Raw genomic sequence first — 17,660 nt, 5'->3', positions numbered from 1 at the left:
GGCGGGCCCCGCCCCCCAGCGCCCGCCCGCCAATCCCCGCCCGCACATCGCTGACGCAGCTCCCGAGCGCCCAATGGACTGCGCGTAACCCGCCAGCGTCTCAACGCGACCCCGCTGGCAACAGCCGGTGGCCAATAGCGGCCCTGCGGCCAAGCCCCGCCCTTCCCCGGCCCCGCCCCGACGCCCGGGCCCCTCCCTTCCCCTCTTGCTCCGCCCCCAGCCCTGGTCCCGCCCCCCGCACTGTCCCCGCCCCCAGCCCCGGGAGGGCTCGGCCAGCGGGACAGAGGGACAGCGGGACAGAGGGACACTGGGACAGAGGGACTGGGGGACAGCGGGACACTGGGACTGAGGGACAGCGGGACACTGGGACAGAGGGACAGCGGGACAGAGGGACAGCGGGACAGAGGGACAGCGGGACAGAGGGACCCCACCCAACCTGCGGCAGTGCAAAAGCCCCGGGGCAGCGGGCAGCCCGTCTTGCCGCTCCCGGGGGCGCTGGCAGGGGCACGCATCCCCGCCCCACTCCGTGCTCTGGCTCGGGAGCCCCCCCCTTATTCTACAGTTGTGTCTGGAACAGAACTTTACACAGACAGTATGATTTGGCAATCTTTATATCCACAATACATCTTAACCATGCACAAAAATCGAGTGATGTGTTTATTTACAAAGTGAATTGCACTTAACACAGGAACCAGGAGTAAAAGTAATAGAAAGGAACCTCTCTTCTGGGTTGCATAAAGGCCCACTACTATTTATAGCCTACAAAGCCTGATAGTCAACACTACCATGCATTATCTGACCAGTGTAAAATAGGAATTGCTGTTAATTATTGAAACAGTGCAGCCCTGGAGATACTCATTCCATGGAAACATTCCATAAATCAACAACTTCATTTAAGAGTCTGCAAGCCAAGAGCATCTACCCTTCAGCTCCTACTTACTGTGCTTTACTTGAAGGACAGTTAGTCATAACCTCCAATTATCTGATTTTCCTTAGCTGTTCTAGTTTTTTATGGAGAAAAAAAATCTTCCCTAGGTGACTGAGCCACTTCACCGGGATCTTCTTTTCTTCTACGGAGTCCAGAACCTCCAAGCAAGTTCTTCCTTCTGCTTGGAAGGGAAATGATCATCGAGCCTCGGTAAGACTCAACCAGAAACAGATGCCACCCCCACCTTCTGAAGCAGTACAGCACACAGGGATGAAAGCACCAGGAGCAAAAATACCTCCTGTACAATTTTCCCAGAGTTTTTGTTAAGTAACTGATTCAAATAAAGGCTCAGCCCAACCCATACCATGCCCAGCCAAGAGCTCTGTGTTGACACAAGAGGTCACCAGGGAGTCACAGAACAGCACCCAAATCAGGGCATCTCTGACCCCACAGAGATGGCCCCCACAGCACACACTGAAAATCTTTTTAACAGAGTAGCAAGCAGTCACCCAAGAACTGGATTTTTACATTTATACAAGTATGGAGCTTTAAAACTTTCCTAGGAACCAAACCTCCTTGTTCTGCGCAGGCTCCAGTGAAGATCCCAGACTACCTGCCCTGTCTGTAAGCACTGACTCTGCAGGAAAAGAGGCTGGATTGATCTGGTGTCCCCAAGGAATTTATTTCACCCATTCGCAGTTTGTGGGCTCAGGACCAAGTCCCTTTTATGTATGCATTTTGGCCTTCACCCTCCCCATCAGTAAGAGGAGAGGCAGCACAACAGACTCCTGCCTAATTGTGCATTAAAGGAGCTGTTCCAGACACCAGCAGGAGCCTCTGATGGTTGTGTTACGACACAGGTGGCAGTACTCAGGGCTTTGTAGTGTTTTCAATAGTCAAAGGGAAGTCAGCCTCAACATCCAAGTAAAGCAAGCAAAGCACACATTCCTTCTTTTCAGATACAGCTTTCCTGCTATCAGGAATTTTACAAAATCCAAACTTAGCCCTGAAATCCCTTGGGGCAGATGGAAGAGAGCTGTAACCTTTTTTTTTTCCTGACAGTAATACTGAGAGACACACAGCCAGCAAAGCTGTGGGATGAAGCAGTCAAGTTGAGGTTACGTGTAGTCTGTAATTTCCCATCAGGAAAGCATGCTTAAGGAGTCTGGGCTACTGGAGAGCTTCTCTGAATGTCAGACAGCTCTTCAGCATTTCCAGCCTCCTCAGGATTCCTCCAAGTCTTCCCCTCAGTAACTCCAGCACAGCAGTGGGCTGGGTTGTGGATGCAGTTTCTAAGGAGCACACAATGCTTCATCAGGACCCCAGATCACAAGCCTTTTCCCCAGTCTGTGCACAGGAAGATGGCCTAACCTGGCAGAACTGATCCACTGTCCTTTTTCTATTGTCACAAAGAGCCTTGTTCTTAGTCTGGGCAGGAGCACCTCAGACCCACAGAAGGGCTGTGGCTCTGCCTGGAGAGCAGCACAGCAGCCTGCAGAAGAGCCTTGTCTCATACTGAGGGACCACAGCAGATGAAAACCCCCATCCCATTCCCAGTGCTCTCAGGAGCTACATGGATGCACATGTGCACACACCAACTCCCCCTGCGTGCCCCAGCAAAGGGCAGGAGGCTCTTCCCTGTCCCACAACACAACAAAATGGTCCAAGGTCCACAGTGCTGAGGGGGCTTTGGACAATGGAGCTGTTCAAGAGCTCTTCAATACCCATAAATTTAACTGCACTTAAGCCCTAGACACTGACCTTTCACTGGGATTCTGCAGCAAAGTTTAAAGCCTTCCACAAAGTCAAAGACTAAAGAAAATCTTTGAAGAAACAAGCAAGTGACTAAACTGTTTCTTGCTTCTTACACCAGGCCAGACTGATTCTAGAAATTTCATGTTAAGAGCAGGACTTGCAGAGTAAGCATGTTAATGCATCACCCTGAACTAGTAAGTCTTCTTAATAGTACAATTCCTCCTCATGCTATCCAGCTGATTTCTTTTTATAAAGTTTGTTCAAAAATTAAGGAGCCCAGCTCTACTAGTGTCCACTTGTTCCCAAATGAAATATTTTCAGTATTTCAGAATTTTCCATTCTCTCATTGCCAGCTGTCTGAACACTGACTGCACTTTATGTTCTGGTCTTGGACCAACAAAAAGGAGATATCCCAGTTCCCACCTTCTCTCAACAAGAATGCTAGTGAAGCAAATACCAAGTGTTGAAAGTGCTTCCTGAACTGGAACACCCTTAGGATAGAGCCCTGTGATGCCTCCCGAGGAATTCATACCCTCATTCAATGGGATCGGGCTGCAAGCATGTACCCCTTAATCTTGAATGTAACCTCTAAGCAAAGCTGAAGAGTGAAAGTGCCAGGCACCACACGCATCCTGTGCTGTGAGCTGGAGCCCTCTCCGTGCATACAGTACAAAATTAAAGGCATTGGTCTGGAAATCTTATAAAAGAAAAGCCATCAGAGTTAACTGCCCTTAATTTTATTACGTAACCAGACAGAACAGTTGAGACTGGAATGTCAGATTTCCTCTTCAAGCACAATTCACAGTTTCATATTTGCTTTGTATCAATAAAGAAAAATCAACTCACTAATATGCAGCTGGAATTCATCCAGTGAGGTACAGGCTCAGAATACAGAGCAAAAACTCACTGCAAATGGCGCCACAAGCCTTCAGGGAGCAGCAGGTGGTTTCCAGCTCCTCCTTTAGATCATTTCACCCAGTGTTTGCCATCAGAACATTCAGCGGATACCGGAGGAGATACAAGTGTGCAAGAGCTAGTGAGTAATGAAAAGCCATCAGAGATTTGCACAAGCAAGCAAGAGACTGACTACACAAAGTTGTGGTAACATTCTTCCCATTCAGCACAACAAAGAAGTAGAGTAGTTAGCCCTGCTGATGACAAATCTGTTACATCAGTGAAGTACAATCATTTAAGAATTACAGTCTGCAGTTCAGTAAAATGGTAAGAAGAAAACAACAGATTAGTAGTTAGTATGTGAAATCCTAATATTATGCATTTTAGTAGAGGTCAATAGTGAAAGATCATGAAGAGAAAGTTCCAGATACTATGGATCTGCAGAAGTTTTACAAAATGTATAAAGTATTGTGTTTCTCTACAACAACCAAAACCCTTACAAGTGCAGGTATATATGTGACATGAAAATATTGCCTCACTCACTCAGACAGGGGCAGGAGAGATCTAGAGAAAAAGCAGCATGCAAAAAAAACCCCTGGAACTAGCGCAGATCCTGCTTTCAGACACTGACCTACAGTACAAAAAGAAGCCTACTTGTACAGGCTGCAAAAGGTTTCTGAAATCAATATGCTGGCACTTACTGTACAATAATGTTAACTGATTAACATAAGCCATGAATAAATATTACGCCACTTCATAAAGCCTGCACAGGCATTCACAGTGGCAGAGAAAGCAATGCAGACATATTTCATTGTTCCCAAATAAAACAAGAATAGAGAAAGATTTCCCAAGCAGGAAACAGTAAACTACACAGCCAGACTAACTGTATTAGGGGTAATTACAGAATAAGTAATGTTATTTTCAACAGCTTTCTTATGTGTGTGCAGCCACTAAAATCCTCACTGTGAGACTTCATCAGGACACAAAACAGAGCATTTGGCAGGACAGCTAGTTTAATTTCTCCCCCATGTTTACAGAAACACAAGAAAAAGAGATATCTGACTATGGGAGGAAAAAACCTTGTCACCTAAATATAGTTATTTCTTCAACTAGTAGAGTCAAGTCCCATTGTTCCTCTCCCAGAAAACAACAACAACAACAAAACCAAACTGAAAAAAACCCTAGCAAAACCAAAACAAGCCTATTTGATAAGAGTGTTTCATGGGATAATATCCAGCAGCAGATGTTCCAACACAAACATGTCTATCAAATCAGTGACTACATTTCAAGCCCAGAAGTCACCACATGGAAGGGGTTTCAGAGGCAGGGGGATGTTAGCCCTACAATTAAAGCTCTAATATGAGAGGGGAGATCTGGGAACGGAATAAAGGAGGGAGGAGGGAGTCACTGAATCACAGGAGATAAGAAGTGCACACAAGTTTCTAAATGAAGCACAGACAAAGTGGAGGGCACAAGAGTCATCTAGAGAAGGTCACAGGTTCTGACAGCACTGGAGTTTGTTGGATTTCTGTCCGTCGGTGGTTGGCGGGACGCTGATATCAACGACGTTGTTGCCAGGAGACTCATCGTGCGCAGACCGGTCGGCGATTTGCTTCTGCGACACGATGCGGTAGATTTCTGCAAGGAGAGCACAGGGTCAGAGCCCGGGGGCACGGCGCCCACGGGCACGGCGCCGAGCAAACTGTCCAAGAACATGCCAGAACCCAAGAAGGAGAAGATTGAACTTGAGGGCTCTGAAAGGGAATCTAGGCTCATCAGATGTGGCGTGTAACATCTGGCTGGTATTCCAGTTCTGGGATGAATACACCAGCTCTGTCTGGAAAAGTTATTAAGACAAGAGTCCTCACTGCCTTCTGCAACAGCACTTCCTATCCCCTTCTTTTTCAATGACTCCATGAAAATGGGGATTATTAAAAGGGTTTTTAAATGGGAAAGGAGCAGGAATGTTCGTTTCTCAAACAGGGAATCATCATCTTTGCGATTAAAAAAAATTGGGCAGCATACTTTAGAAACACCAATCACCAGGATGCTGGGAAACCTTCACAGCAGTGAGTTACACGGTGCCCACCTCCACTCCTGGCAACCTGCTACCACCAAGTAACAGCAGTGCTGCTCTCTGCAACACATCCGTTTTCCTACCCATGACAGTAAAAGCTGCATGGGTCCAGAAAGCCCCAGACTTCTCCAAATGAATTTATTTGACTCAAACTAACTTAATGCTTGAAAGCACACAGATGTACACAAAGCTGTAACCACTGAAGAGAGACTGCCAAATTAAAAGCTTTCACAAACAAACTGTTTCAACTGCATACTTAGCAGAAGTCTTGTAAGTGGAAAGGTTTTTAAGGTAACTTATTTTGCTGACTGTAAGCCCTTGTTCCAACTTCCCTCCATTGTGAAACAGGAAAAGGGCAAGTACTTCCCTGGAAGTCTGTGGTAAATATTATGGTCACATTCATACAGCCACAACCCCAAAACAGCAACACCCAAAGCCTTTAGTAAGGATTAAAAATCACAGAGGACTGTGCAGGGCTTGTTTATGGGGATTTTTGGTTAGTTTCTTTGGTGGTTTTTTTTGGTGTGTTTTTTTTTTGTTGTTTGTTTTGTTTTTGTTTGTTTGTTTTTGTTTTGGTTTTTGTTTTTTTTTTTTTTTTTTTTTAAGAATCTGAACATATTTATGTTGTTTAAAATGGAAAGCTTTAACTCAAGGCAAACCTTGTTGCCACTGGCTACCTACAGATCTTTGCTGAAAGGGAGGAGGAGGGTTGCTCAGAGGCTGTCACACCTTTTTCTTTCCTGCTCAGTACTGTATTTGAATTTCAGCTGTTTAGAGTGGTTGCCAAGCCTGCTTTGCTTTGGGGTAGCATCTCTTTGTGGTGTTTTGTTGGGTTTTTTTTCTTCGTTAGTCGTTAGTGATTCCTCAAACAAGTGGCCAGTAAGGAAACTCCTGTCCTGCCATTCCCACTCTCTCCCCTGTGCCAAGTCCCCTGTGGTGGTTCCCAACTCACTACTCTACACAGCACATTTTCCTAGGTTCCTTCTCTCTTAGAAGGATGATTCTCCCCCAAGTGTAATCACTTTAGGAATAGCCTTTTCAGGACTTCTCAGTCTTATTATCCTGACCAGACAATCTCAACACTTTTGGGAGCCCAGGGTGCTGTGAGAGAGAGGGGTTTGAGTTCAGTTTGCCTGGGCCTGACCTCAGCTTGAGTTGTTACAGCACTGTGGCTCTTCTAGAGTGGCCTCAGGCCAGCATCTCTAACCAGGGTCAGTCTCAGGACAACACTGCAAGGGAAGACAAGATGGATGGTGACTGTTGAACTACACTCAGAGCACTAAAATAAAAAATACTGTCTCAAAGTGCCAGGGAAGTTGCCTCAAATCCAGCCAAGTGTCCCAGATCAGCCACAGATCTGTTACACAGTGTGAGACCAACCAAGCTCCAGCTCTGGGCAGTCGGCTCTGCCTCGCACTCCAGATGCTTCACTAGTGGCTCTCTAATAACACAGATCTGCTGGGCACCACATACAACCCGTTCTTCATCTGTCAGGCTTTTACCTATAGAGGCAGCTTGGCTATCCCTTATTTCCTGTCTGCCTCTTCTCGGGCACCTTGGAGTCAGAGTTGGGGTTGTTCAGTCCAGAGAAAAAAGGCTCTGGGGAGGCCTTAGTGCAGACTACCAACATCCACAGTCCCCGAAGAGAGCTGGAGAGGGACTTCGGACAAGGGTCTGGAAGGACAGAACAAGGGGGAATGGCTTCCTACTGCCAGAGGGCAAGGTTAGATGGGATTGTAGGAAGAAATTCTTGGCTGTAAGGGTGGTGAGGCCCTGGCACACGTTGCCCAGAGCAGCTGTGGCGGTCTCTGGATCCCTGGAAGTGTCGAAGGTTGCACAGGGCTTGGAGCAACCTGGGACAGTGGGAGGTGTCCCTGTCCATGGCTCACTGTCAACTTGATATCCACCAGAATGCCCTGGTCCTTCTCTGCAGAAGATGCTGTTGGTGCAGTGCAGTCACCACCCTTGCTATCAGCTGAGAACAAGAGTTCAGTAGTTGAAAATGGTACCAGCCTGCTTTGGTGCAAGAGAAGATACTGCAACATTCAACTTCCAGCATGGCTGGGGCTTCACTGCTGAGATTTTGTGCAGTCAGGGAAGTACAGTTACTGGTTCCTTTACAACAGTGCTATTGCAATAGCTTGAACTTATGGAACATCAGGAGATAGAAACCTCCAGGAGACAGAAACCCTCACCTGGGACAGAAAGGGGTGTATGGGGTGGGAGGCACAACACAAAGGTGAGATTAGAAAGCTTGCAAACTAACCATTGTTCCCACCACTCATTTCCAAAACACTCCAGAAAACTACAAAATGTGCCCATGAAGAAGATTCACCACCTCAGCTGCTCCTCTGAATCCATAACAAACCATACCTGTAAGGATGTTCTTGAAGGCTTCTTCCACATTTGTAGAGTCCAGAGCAGATGTTTCAATAAAAGATAAGTTATTTTTTTCTGTAATAAAGAAGAAGTGTTCAGTTAAAATTTTTAATAACACTTTATCTCACGTTTACTTTGAGGTTTTTAACTTTTATTTTAGGCAAAATCAGCCAGGGCGCAGTATTTTTTTTTTCTTTTCCTTGTTGCACAAGAAACACCTTGGTGCTAGAGTTCAGCAACATTTCTTTTACCCAAAGTGCAAAAACATTTTCCCCCCTGCAGCCCTTGCTCAGTCAAGCACCACAAAATACCATTCTCTTCTGGCTACAGATCACACCCAGAGGTACCTTGAGCAAGAGCCCCAGCAAAAGCACATCAGCTGCTACAGAGACACAATTCTCCTCTGCAACCCCAAGAAGATCAACAGACCTATACTTTCCTAATCAGACCCCAGTTCCAAATAACAATGACTGAAACACAGTCTATTTTCTTCTTTCCTTTTACAATGCAATTTTTAAAAATTATTATTAAAAAAGAAAGTGATTAACACTCAAATATCATACCTAGAATGGTTCTGTATCACCTGCCCAGGCACAGGCAAATTTCAGCAATGGAGCTTAAACAAGCAACAATGACCATCACTAGCAATTTAAAACAGCCTTAGGTGAAAGTCCAGGGTCAAAAAGTAAGAAGGTGAACCAAGTGACCAAAGTAATAGACTATCTGGGGCATCCACCAACTTGTTTTGCTTCTCTTAGATAAACGTCACTTCTCCTTCATCTGAAAATTTAAAGCGGCTTTATTACCCTCAGGGTACTTGTTTACCAGCAAATTTCAGAAAGTGTGTATAAGCAAACCTTGGTAATATTTCTAGAGGTATTTTAGAAGTTATACATTTACATTCCACCTCCAAGCTTGACAGCCACACAAAAGCTGAATGTCCCCACGCCTTTCAGGACAAGAGAATATCTGACCAGTGCTCTGCCAGGTAAGGAAGAGAGAAGGAATGCAGTGGCAGCATCTTACATAACCCACTTGACTTCTCCCAACAAATGATAATTCTCAAACCTGATGATCACTGCATTCATTTGTAGCTGTCCACATTGATATCTATTCAGCAGAAGCAGGTCTCCAGGAAGGAAGGATGGACATTTTATATTGTGATATTTTTTATTTTTATTGTGATATTTTCTCTTCTAAATATTGCTTACTGTTTCTAGCCCTGTTAGAAGAAATGTTTATTCTTCAGCTGTCAGGCAGCTCAAAGACAGTGAGCCCTATACACATGTTCAAAATGTATATAGCCCCTAATACATGTTCAAAAACACGTACTACCACCAGATTTAAGAAACAACAGAAAACTGCAAACTAAAAATGGCAAAGAAAATTCTCAAAAAAAACCCAAACCAGCCACACATGCTAGTTAATAAGTCAAGATATTTCCATATAAAAAACCAAAAACCAACAAAACACCTTAAATGTCTTTTTTAGGGTTTAAGCTACAACTTGAGGTGAGAGCTGAGCCCTGGACAAAACAGCGTGATCGCAGCAGCCCCGAAGCCCCGTCCAAACCTGCGAAGGCCCTGGCCTCGTCGGTGGGCACGGCCCGGAGGTGGCGCAGGTCGCTCTTGTTGCCCACCAGCATGATGACGATGTTGTTGTCGGCGTGGTCTCGCAGCTCCTTCAGCCAGCGCTCCACGTTCTCGTAGGTGAGGTGTTTGGCAATGTCATAGACGAGCAGAGCCCCAACAGCACCGCGGTAATATCTGAAACCATGAGGCACAGCCCTTCAGCGAGAGCTCTGTCCCAGCCACGCCAACAAACAGCCCACCTAGCGCTTCTTTAACGCTCTCCACTTCGGAAAAAGTTGTGCTGATGCAGATATGGTTGTTGGAGTGGTTTTGAAGCCTAAGTTCCAAATGCAGGGTTTTTTTCTAATAGCATTTCTAAAAAAATCCAGTGTGTGTACCAGAATGCTGGAGAGCCTCCAGAAATCAGGACTGAAAACGTCCTGTCTGCTCCAACTGTGTATAGGAAAACTCACCATTGCAGAATCGGTACAGCTGGGAGGTTTTTGTGAAGTTACAGCATAACTTTCTACTAGGAAAATAGCCCTTAATAAAATGTCAGTATTTGTTCCTGATCCTTCAAATATCTCCTGTCCCTCCTACAAATTAAAGAGAGGACTCTGGGCTATATTGTCACTATCCACCAACCTCTAATCCAGGAACAGGGTTTGCCCCCTCAGCGCAGGTTTGGGCCCATTTCAACACAAGCCAAGGGCTCAGCTCAGCACAAGCCAATCTGTATCAGCAATCCTGTAACATCCATATCTCTCTTCCACACAATCCTACCATTTCTCCTCAGTTCTGCCAGCACCTGTCTGACATGCTGTTGAACTGAGCCAGGGCACCAAGTCAGCAGAAAACATTCTCTTTTCCCTGATGCTTGGCATTCTGCTGGCCAAGCAGGCTGAACTGGCCGAGTGATGTGTCAAGCAGCAGTTAGTGCCAGCACAAAGGAGAGGCAGGATCACAGGACTGCAGCTGCACTAGCTCCCAGCAGTAAAACCTGTTGTTGTTGACCCAGACTAGACTAGCACACGAAAAATTTCTGAAAGTCACACTAAGAGCTCCAAAAAAGATGCAATGTGAAATTGTCACTTACATCTGCTTCTGCATCCCTTTCCCTATAGACTGCTCCCTTTGGTCTTCAGGGTCTCCCGGTTTTCTCCCATCTTGACAAATTTCCCCTTACCTTGAGTTTAATGGCTCAATCTGTGCATGACTCAGAAACATGTTTTTACCCTTAGAAACTGATACACATCTGTAACATAACAAGAAATCAACTCACTGATCAGAAAATGCTCTGGAGAACCAGGCCTGACCAAAGGATTTGCTTTTTGTCCTCTGCAAGACAACTTCTGCCAGCATAGAAAGAGGTATACCTCAAACCACTCTGTGAATTAACACAGTGCCACAGTGAAAAAGCTTCTCAGCTCCAGGGATTGTGCCTAATGTTGCAAAGCCAGCACTATCATTGTTGCCTTCCTGCTTCCTGGTTATTCAGTGTCTGCACTCATGGACCTAATTTTCAGGGCTGTGACTAATTCAAAGTCATTGAGATTTCAAGGGATTTTGTGGCTGCATGTTTTCCTAAAAATACCCTCAATCTCAAGACTGAGGAGGCAATTGAGACCAGAAGCCATGGGTGTTATAGTAAGCCACCATACCTAGACCAAAACTTGACACCAACAGTACCCAGCTTCCATCTGAAATTACACTCACTTCACATAATGAATGCATCACATTCAGCACAGACAAAAAACCAAATCCCAAAACTCAAACAGAATTTCCCACAGTTTTGATTTAAGCTGTCATTTGTTTCTGTAACAGTAACATGTGAATCTAAAAAGTACTTTCATTATATTAATCAGGGGAACACAAAAGTATTTGCTATCTTATGACTTGGATCCACACCGAAGTCTGTCACAAGGACTTTGGCATGTGTGCCAAATATGTTTCACTCTCTACCCATACATTTATCTGCAGCATCTCTGCTAGAATTCTGTTGAGCAAAGACAGAGTACTCACGCTGAGGTAATGGCACGGTATCGCTCCTGGCCTGCAGTATCCCAGATCTGGGCTTTTATCGTCTTCCCATCCACCTGGATGCTCCTGGTGGCAAATTCCACCCCAATGGTGCTCTTACTTTCCAGATTGAACTCATTGCGTGTGAAACGTGACAGAAGATTACTTTTCCCAACTCCAGAGTCTCCAATCAACACAACTGAAAGGAGAGACATTATTTTCACAATTAGTTTCTTGTACCAGCACTGACTCCTCGCTGCAGTGCGGCCTGGCAGGCAGCATCCATCAGAAATGCAGTCAGACAATACAGGAGAGACAACACAGACAACACCACAGCCCTTACTATGGACAGCTTGTTTCTCCAACCCCAGAAGAGCCCCAAGCTGTTTTGTGGTGAGTAGCTGCCCAGTCCTCAGAGGTGAAAATGAGAAATTGCTGCAGTGACTGTCAAAGTCAAACAGTGCTTTGGAAGCCCCAAGCACTGCAGCAGCCAGAGGTAAGACAGGCCCCTCACACACTCAACCTTTGGCAAAGGAAGGCTACAACCCACATTTTAAGAAACACTACAGGCAAGAACATGGCAAGAGGCCACCTGTCTGTCCAACAAAAGCCTTTGTACAGTGTAAGTGTACTCTATTTTAATTAAAAAACAAAAAACATGGTAAGTAAACAATTATTTGCAGTCCCTGTTGGAGTCATATAGGGTGTTTTATTTCAATAATTTAATTAATAAATATGTCCACCACAAAAAGGGCAAAACAGGAGACACTTGGTACTACAAAAAAGATACAAAGCAAAGCAGAACTTCATCCAGCAAAACAGGTTGTAGTAGACTGCATGAGAAGTAAGAGATGAGCTAGAAACCTCTGCCTCCACACATGGTGTTGCCATGATAACAGAAAAATGTAACTGCAGAGAGATCTTCAGCACACAAAGCCCAGCTTTCCTGAAAGGAATTGTGAAAACAAAGGCACATCTTGTGGCAGGAGGTTCCCTCCACTTTTTTGCTTATAGATGAGAGCAAGAAACAACTGAGAGAAACACAGCTGAAACAGCTGAGCCATGCTCCCTTCCTCTTGCAAACACTCTTATCACATACCCTTTGGAATTCAAGTGTCCTGCTGAAGCAAAAGGAAGAAAGGCAGCCAGCTTCTGTGAGCTTCTTGAACCTTGGGAATATTTCCTACTCTAGTTCTAAGTGCAGATTTGCTGATCTTCCTCATTCATATGGGCAAAAAACATTCCAAATTTCCCCCCAGCAACTACAGAAGAACTTGCACACTTCCAGAATGAGTTCACCAGTGTTCTCCCAGGGCCAAGGATCATATATACTTGTCTTTTAGTGGTGCTACAGCTTTTCTCTGCTCAGGCCATTGTTTGAGGATGGAGTTCTGGCAGCACCCTGCTCCAGCCCGCTGCCATCCCAGCCCTGGAGCACATTCCCGGGCTGGTGTTGTCCCTGGCTCTCTGCTGCGACAGCTCCCGAGCTGCACAGGGGCATTGTTGAAGCGCTGGAGAGCCCCTGTGCAGCTCATCTGCCTGAGAGCACAGACACACAATTGTGCTAGCACAGCTGAACAGGCAAAACACAACACAGGCAGGAATGGGCAGGCAGCACATCGTGGCAAGGCACCACAACTCCCCACCCGGGAGAACTTAAACCAACTCCTCACAGTGCTCTGCCTTCCTGGCAAACAGCCTAAACCATTTTTTAGGGTATGAGAACAGATAGATAAAAAAAGATTTTATTCCAAGTTCTAACTCTAGGATTTTGTCAGCTTTATTTTCCAGACAAACAATTTTTCATCACTAATTCCATGGGACCTTCCAAGAACAGGCAGAGGTCACCCATCTTGCACAGAGATCTGCTGGCTGGAGTAGGCTCTATCCTACAGCAAAGCCCTGACCATAACCAAAAGTAAGAATATCCACCACACAAGCTAGACCAAATTGGAAGACCCCTGAGGTTTCCAACTGTTTCTGAGGGGAGCTATCTTCCCATGATTTTGCAGCTGGAGAAAGCACAGCCTTTCCATATTCTAGCCATCTCCCAGGCTCTGGCATTTTACAAGTATAGATTCGGGGCATAAACCATGCAAATAGCTCTCAGGTCTTTAACTCCATCAGCCACTGGAAGAAAATTCCAGGGGTCCTGCGCTCCTTTGGCTGGTTATTCACAGTCTCCCCTCACCGTGCTGCCCCACATTCCAGCAGAGCTTCTAGGAGAGCATTTTTCAGAAGTTAAAGGAAGGCAACCAGATCCCAATTCAATAAAGAACATCCCTAGAGTTTCCATGTGCTTCTTATTAATACTCAGTCTTGAGCACTAAAAGGGCATTTTCACTTTCAGGAGAAAGATGCCAAGACTGGGGGCCCCACAAGCAGCAGAGAGAAGCCAAAAACTTATTTTCTACAGGAGCTGAGCAAGAAGATACCTTCAACATTCTGGACTAAGTGATTAGATCTTGGGAAAGTTTCTAAATTTGGTAACAGGCCACTACACAGTATTGCCTGTTCAAATTCAAAAGTTGTGACAGAGAAAGGAAAAAAGTTCCAAATGACAGCTTAAGAGTCTAAATCCTCTCTAAACACATCTCACCAGAACCGAGGAACTCACTCGAAATGCCCCTAAGGGCCACACTGGTGATGAAAAGATGCACTGGTTTGATCCTGGAAGTGACATGAACCAATAACCAGCACCCGCCACCTTCAGAAGGCTCCAAGCACACAGACAAGCCTTGCATAGTGCCCTGTTTATATCCTGAATCCTGCTCCTTCAGTATTTCCTGATTTTCTCTCTCCTCCAGCACCCCCTGCCACTGTGTGGTTTATGCATCACCACCACACTACCCATCCATCAACTCAGTCACCACCCTCACTCTGCTTCCTGTGTCTACAATATGCAGAAGTACAGCACAATCCCACCCCAAACACCTGTCCTGTATATTGAGATCCTTGTACAAAACAAGCCAAAGCCAGAAGGAAAATTCCAGTGCCATACATCATTGGTAAGAAAAGGAAAATAAATAGATCAAGTTTATGACAGAATTGTAAATACACACATTTACTAATCTGGGGAAAAGAATATATACTTTTGAGTGATTAAGAAGATTAAGACTGCCTCCAGCAGAGACCATCTAACCAGAGTTTGTGATAAATCTGAAGTACGTAAGGTTGCCAGATATTGGTGACTAATAGGATACACATTTGTTTTTAATAACCACAGCCTTAGCTATGCAGAGACTAATCAGAGCAGTCTAAATTCCTACAAAAGTAAAAGAAAGCTCTTTTTCCCTATGGCTGATTTTTCCTGCCTTCTTCATGAGCCAGCACACATCTGAACAACCTCAGATTTAATTTTTAAAATAAACACTGATAATAGCTAATCTTCTCAAGAGCAAAATTAATGTGCAGATCACATGTAATAGGTACAAGGCTTCCAACATTTTTAACGGCTCTGCAAAGGTCATGAATTCAATTCCAAATCAATGCATTCAAAACTCATCCTGGAAAGTCCCTGCTTTTTCACCATCCCTGCTACAAAACTAGCTGGGAATAGAGGCCAGAACTGCTGGCTTCACTTGAGTTACATCACTGAGCACAGCCACAAGCTCTTCGCAGCCTCACCACGCCACACAGCCCTGCACACACACTTTGGCTCCTTCCCCCAAAGGCTGGTTTAGGCACTTTGGTAACAAGTAATATTTTGTTGTGATCAATAAAATAAGCAGTTCTGTTGGGATGCACATGGAAAAAAAAGGGAAATTGGGGACACAGAAGCACTAGTTCAGCAGAGCAGATCTGACTGTAATCACATCCCCAGATTGCTCCCAAACCTTAAGTTAGTCATTGCCTGCCACATGCTATCCTTTAGAAATTGGTGGCAGGGAAAACAGTCAAGCCTTAAATTTAACAAAAAATAAACCTTCCCAGACTAAGATCCTCCTACATCATTATTTCTACCTCTGATACTACTCAGACTGACAGAACAGAATTCAAAAGTCATCTGCATAGCTAAGAAGGGGCTAAACCACAAACCACCCAAAGTCCTGGACATCATTACAGCAACTGTCCTTGATGTTTAATTCTGATATTGAAGGAGGCAAAAATAAAAGGAAGGAGAGTTGGTCACAGAGCAGAGCCCTTATCTCACTTGATCCCATTTATGTTATTGTTTCTATGCTATTTTGTCTAGTTCCAAAAAGCCTCAGAAGAAGAAAAAGATAAATAATCAAACCCACAAAGAAACCCTTCTCTATCTATTTTTTTTGTTTTTTAGAAATCCACATAATGACCCCTCCCAAAAGATGCACAGGAAAGGACAAGTCTCTCACCCGTTTTTTATTAAGTGCTACAAAGTGTGCCAGAATCACCACAGCACAGATCCTGACCAAAGTCTCATTCCAAATAACATTAAAAAGGTATTTCAAAGCAAGTATTTTTAAAAGGCGACTGCATTCTTTCTAGCTAATTGACTATTCAGAGAAAGAAAAAAAGAAGTACAATTTTTAGGCTTTCAAGTTCCTGGCTATTAAACCACCTGGGAAACAGACTTCAGAAGGAAGCTACTTTAGACTCAGTTTAGTATATTTTTACAGGCTGGTTATCTGCTTTATAGGCAGAGAAGAAATAAGGGCTTTTTTCCGCAATTGTCTTCAAGATTCAACCCACTGTAAAACAAATAAAGCAAATAGGCAAATACATTTATAAAATATTTCCCAAAGACGAGTAACTATTCTTTTCTTTGGTCCACAAGTTCAGAATCACTGCTGCTCTTGTGAGCATCCAGGTACAAAGACACTGAACGCCTGGGAAATTGTCACAGCAGCAAGTGACCCCCAGAGCCCTCAGAGACCGCCATGGGCACCGTTAGCAAAGTGATGGTAGTCCACCGTTAGTGAACTCTTGGGATGGAAATCAGGTTTCAGCCACTCTACCAACAGTACATCTGGTGCAAAACAGGCTGGGAAACCAAAGGTGAAGGTGCTACACCCACCTGCACTGCTCCTCGGGCCTCACGGGCAGAGCCGCGGGCTGCTCCGGGAAACTGGTCAGATTGAGCCTCCGGACAGGCAGGAGGCCGGTCTGGAGAAACATCCCACGGGACAGAAACCCCCGCGGGATGACATCCCCCGGCTCCCGCCGGGGCCAGCGCAGGAGGAGCAGCACCGAGCCCTCACAAGAGCCTGGACAGCCCGACATGCCAGGAAGGGGCAGGGGCAGGCGCGGCAAACACCCATCAGCACAAGCAGTTTACACCGCTACGCTCCCAGGCTCCCAGTACCGGCGCTCAGCGCGGACCTGCGAAGGAGCGTCCACCGAAGCTTACGGTTTGCAGCTCCGACTCGACACCGGGCGATCTCCGGACAGCCACAGGCACCACCGGGCACAGCCCCGGCCCGCGGCCCGCCCGCTCCCCGCCGCGGCTCCGCTCGCCCCCGGGGATCGCAGCCGCCCAGCTGCTGGCGCACCGCCCACGCGGACCGGGACGGGACGGGACGGGGAGGGGCGGGCAGGCCCTTGCGGCTCTCCCGCCGCTCCCCCGGGGCTGACCCTGCTCCAGACCAGGCTGGGGGCCCACAAGGCCGTCCCGCGCACCAAGGCCGCGGCAGACGCCCCGGGCCCACGCGGCCCGCAGGTCCCGCCCGCGACCGGCGCGGTGCGGCGGCCGTGGCCCTGCTGAGCACGTACCTTTGAACAGATAGTCGTACTCGTCGTCGCGGGTGCCCATGGCGATGGCGGCGCCGACCCTCTGCCTGCCCGGCACCGACCGCGGCCCAGCCGGGGAGGGGCGCTCCCGCACGGCCCAATCAGCGCCCGCCAGAGACCGCAGGAGGCGGGCGATGCCCCAGACCCGGCAACAACAGCCAATAAACGACGGGAGCTGCGCTAACTGGCGGCGAACGCTGCCCAATCGAAGGGAGGCAGCTGGGAAGGGGCGGTGCCTGGGTGCCCGAGCTGGGATCCTGAGAGAGGGGGGCGGGGGCCGGGGGCGTGGCGCGGAGCGGGGGTGTCTGTGAGGGGTGGGGGGTACCCC

At 46.6% G+C, this 17,660-nt stretch overlaps 1 protein-coding gene across 1 annotated transcript; it reads right to left on the bottom strand.

The window, feature by feature from the left end:
- Positions 1-595: 595 nt before the first annotated feature.
- On the bottom strand, positions 596-17,459 carry RAB11B (RAB11B, member RAS oncogene family). Its single transcript, XM_041465255.1, has 5 exons — positions 17,315-17,459; positions 11,627-11,822; positions 9,606-9,799; positions 8,028-8,108; positions 596-5,215 (listed from the first exon to the last, which is right to left on the bottom strand). The coding sequence occupies exons 1-5, from the start codon at positions 17,352-17,354 to the stop codon at positions 5,070-5,072; spliced, it is 657 nt and encodes a 218-aa protein (XP_041321189.1). The 5' UTR covers positions 17,355-17,459; the 3' UTR covers positions 596-5,069.
- Between the last annotated feature and the right edge of the window lie 201 nt (positions 17,460-17,660).

This window comes from Pyrgilauda ruficollis, unplaced genomic scaffold, assembly GCF_017590135.1.
Source record: "Pyrgilauda ruficollis isolate IOZ18807 unplaced genomic scaffold, ASM1759013v1 scaffold188, whole genome shotgun sequence".
Lineage (NCBI taxonomy): Eukaryota > Metazoa > Chordata > Aves > Passeriformes > Passeridae > Pyrgilauda > Pyrgilauda ruficollis.
This window is presented reverse-complemented; position numbering and strand designations above follow the sequence as displayed.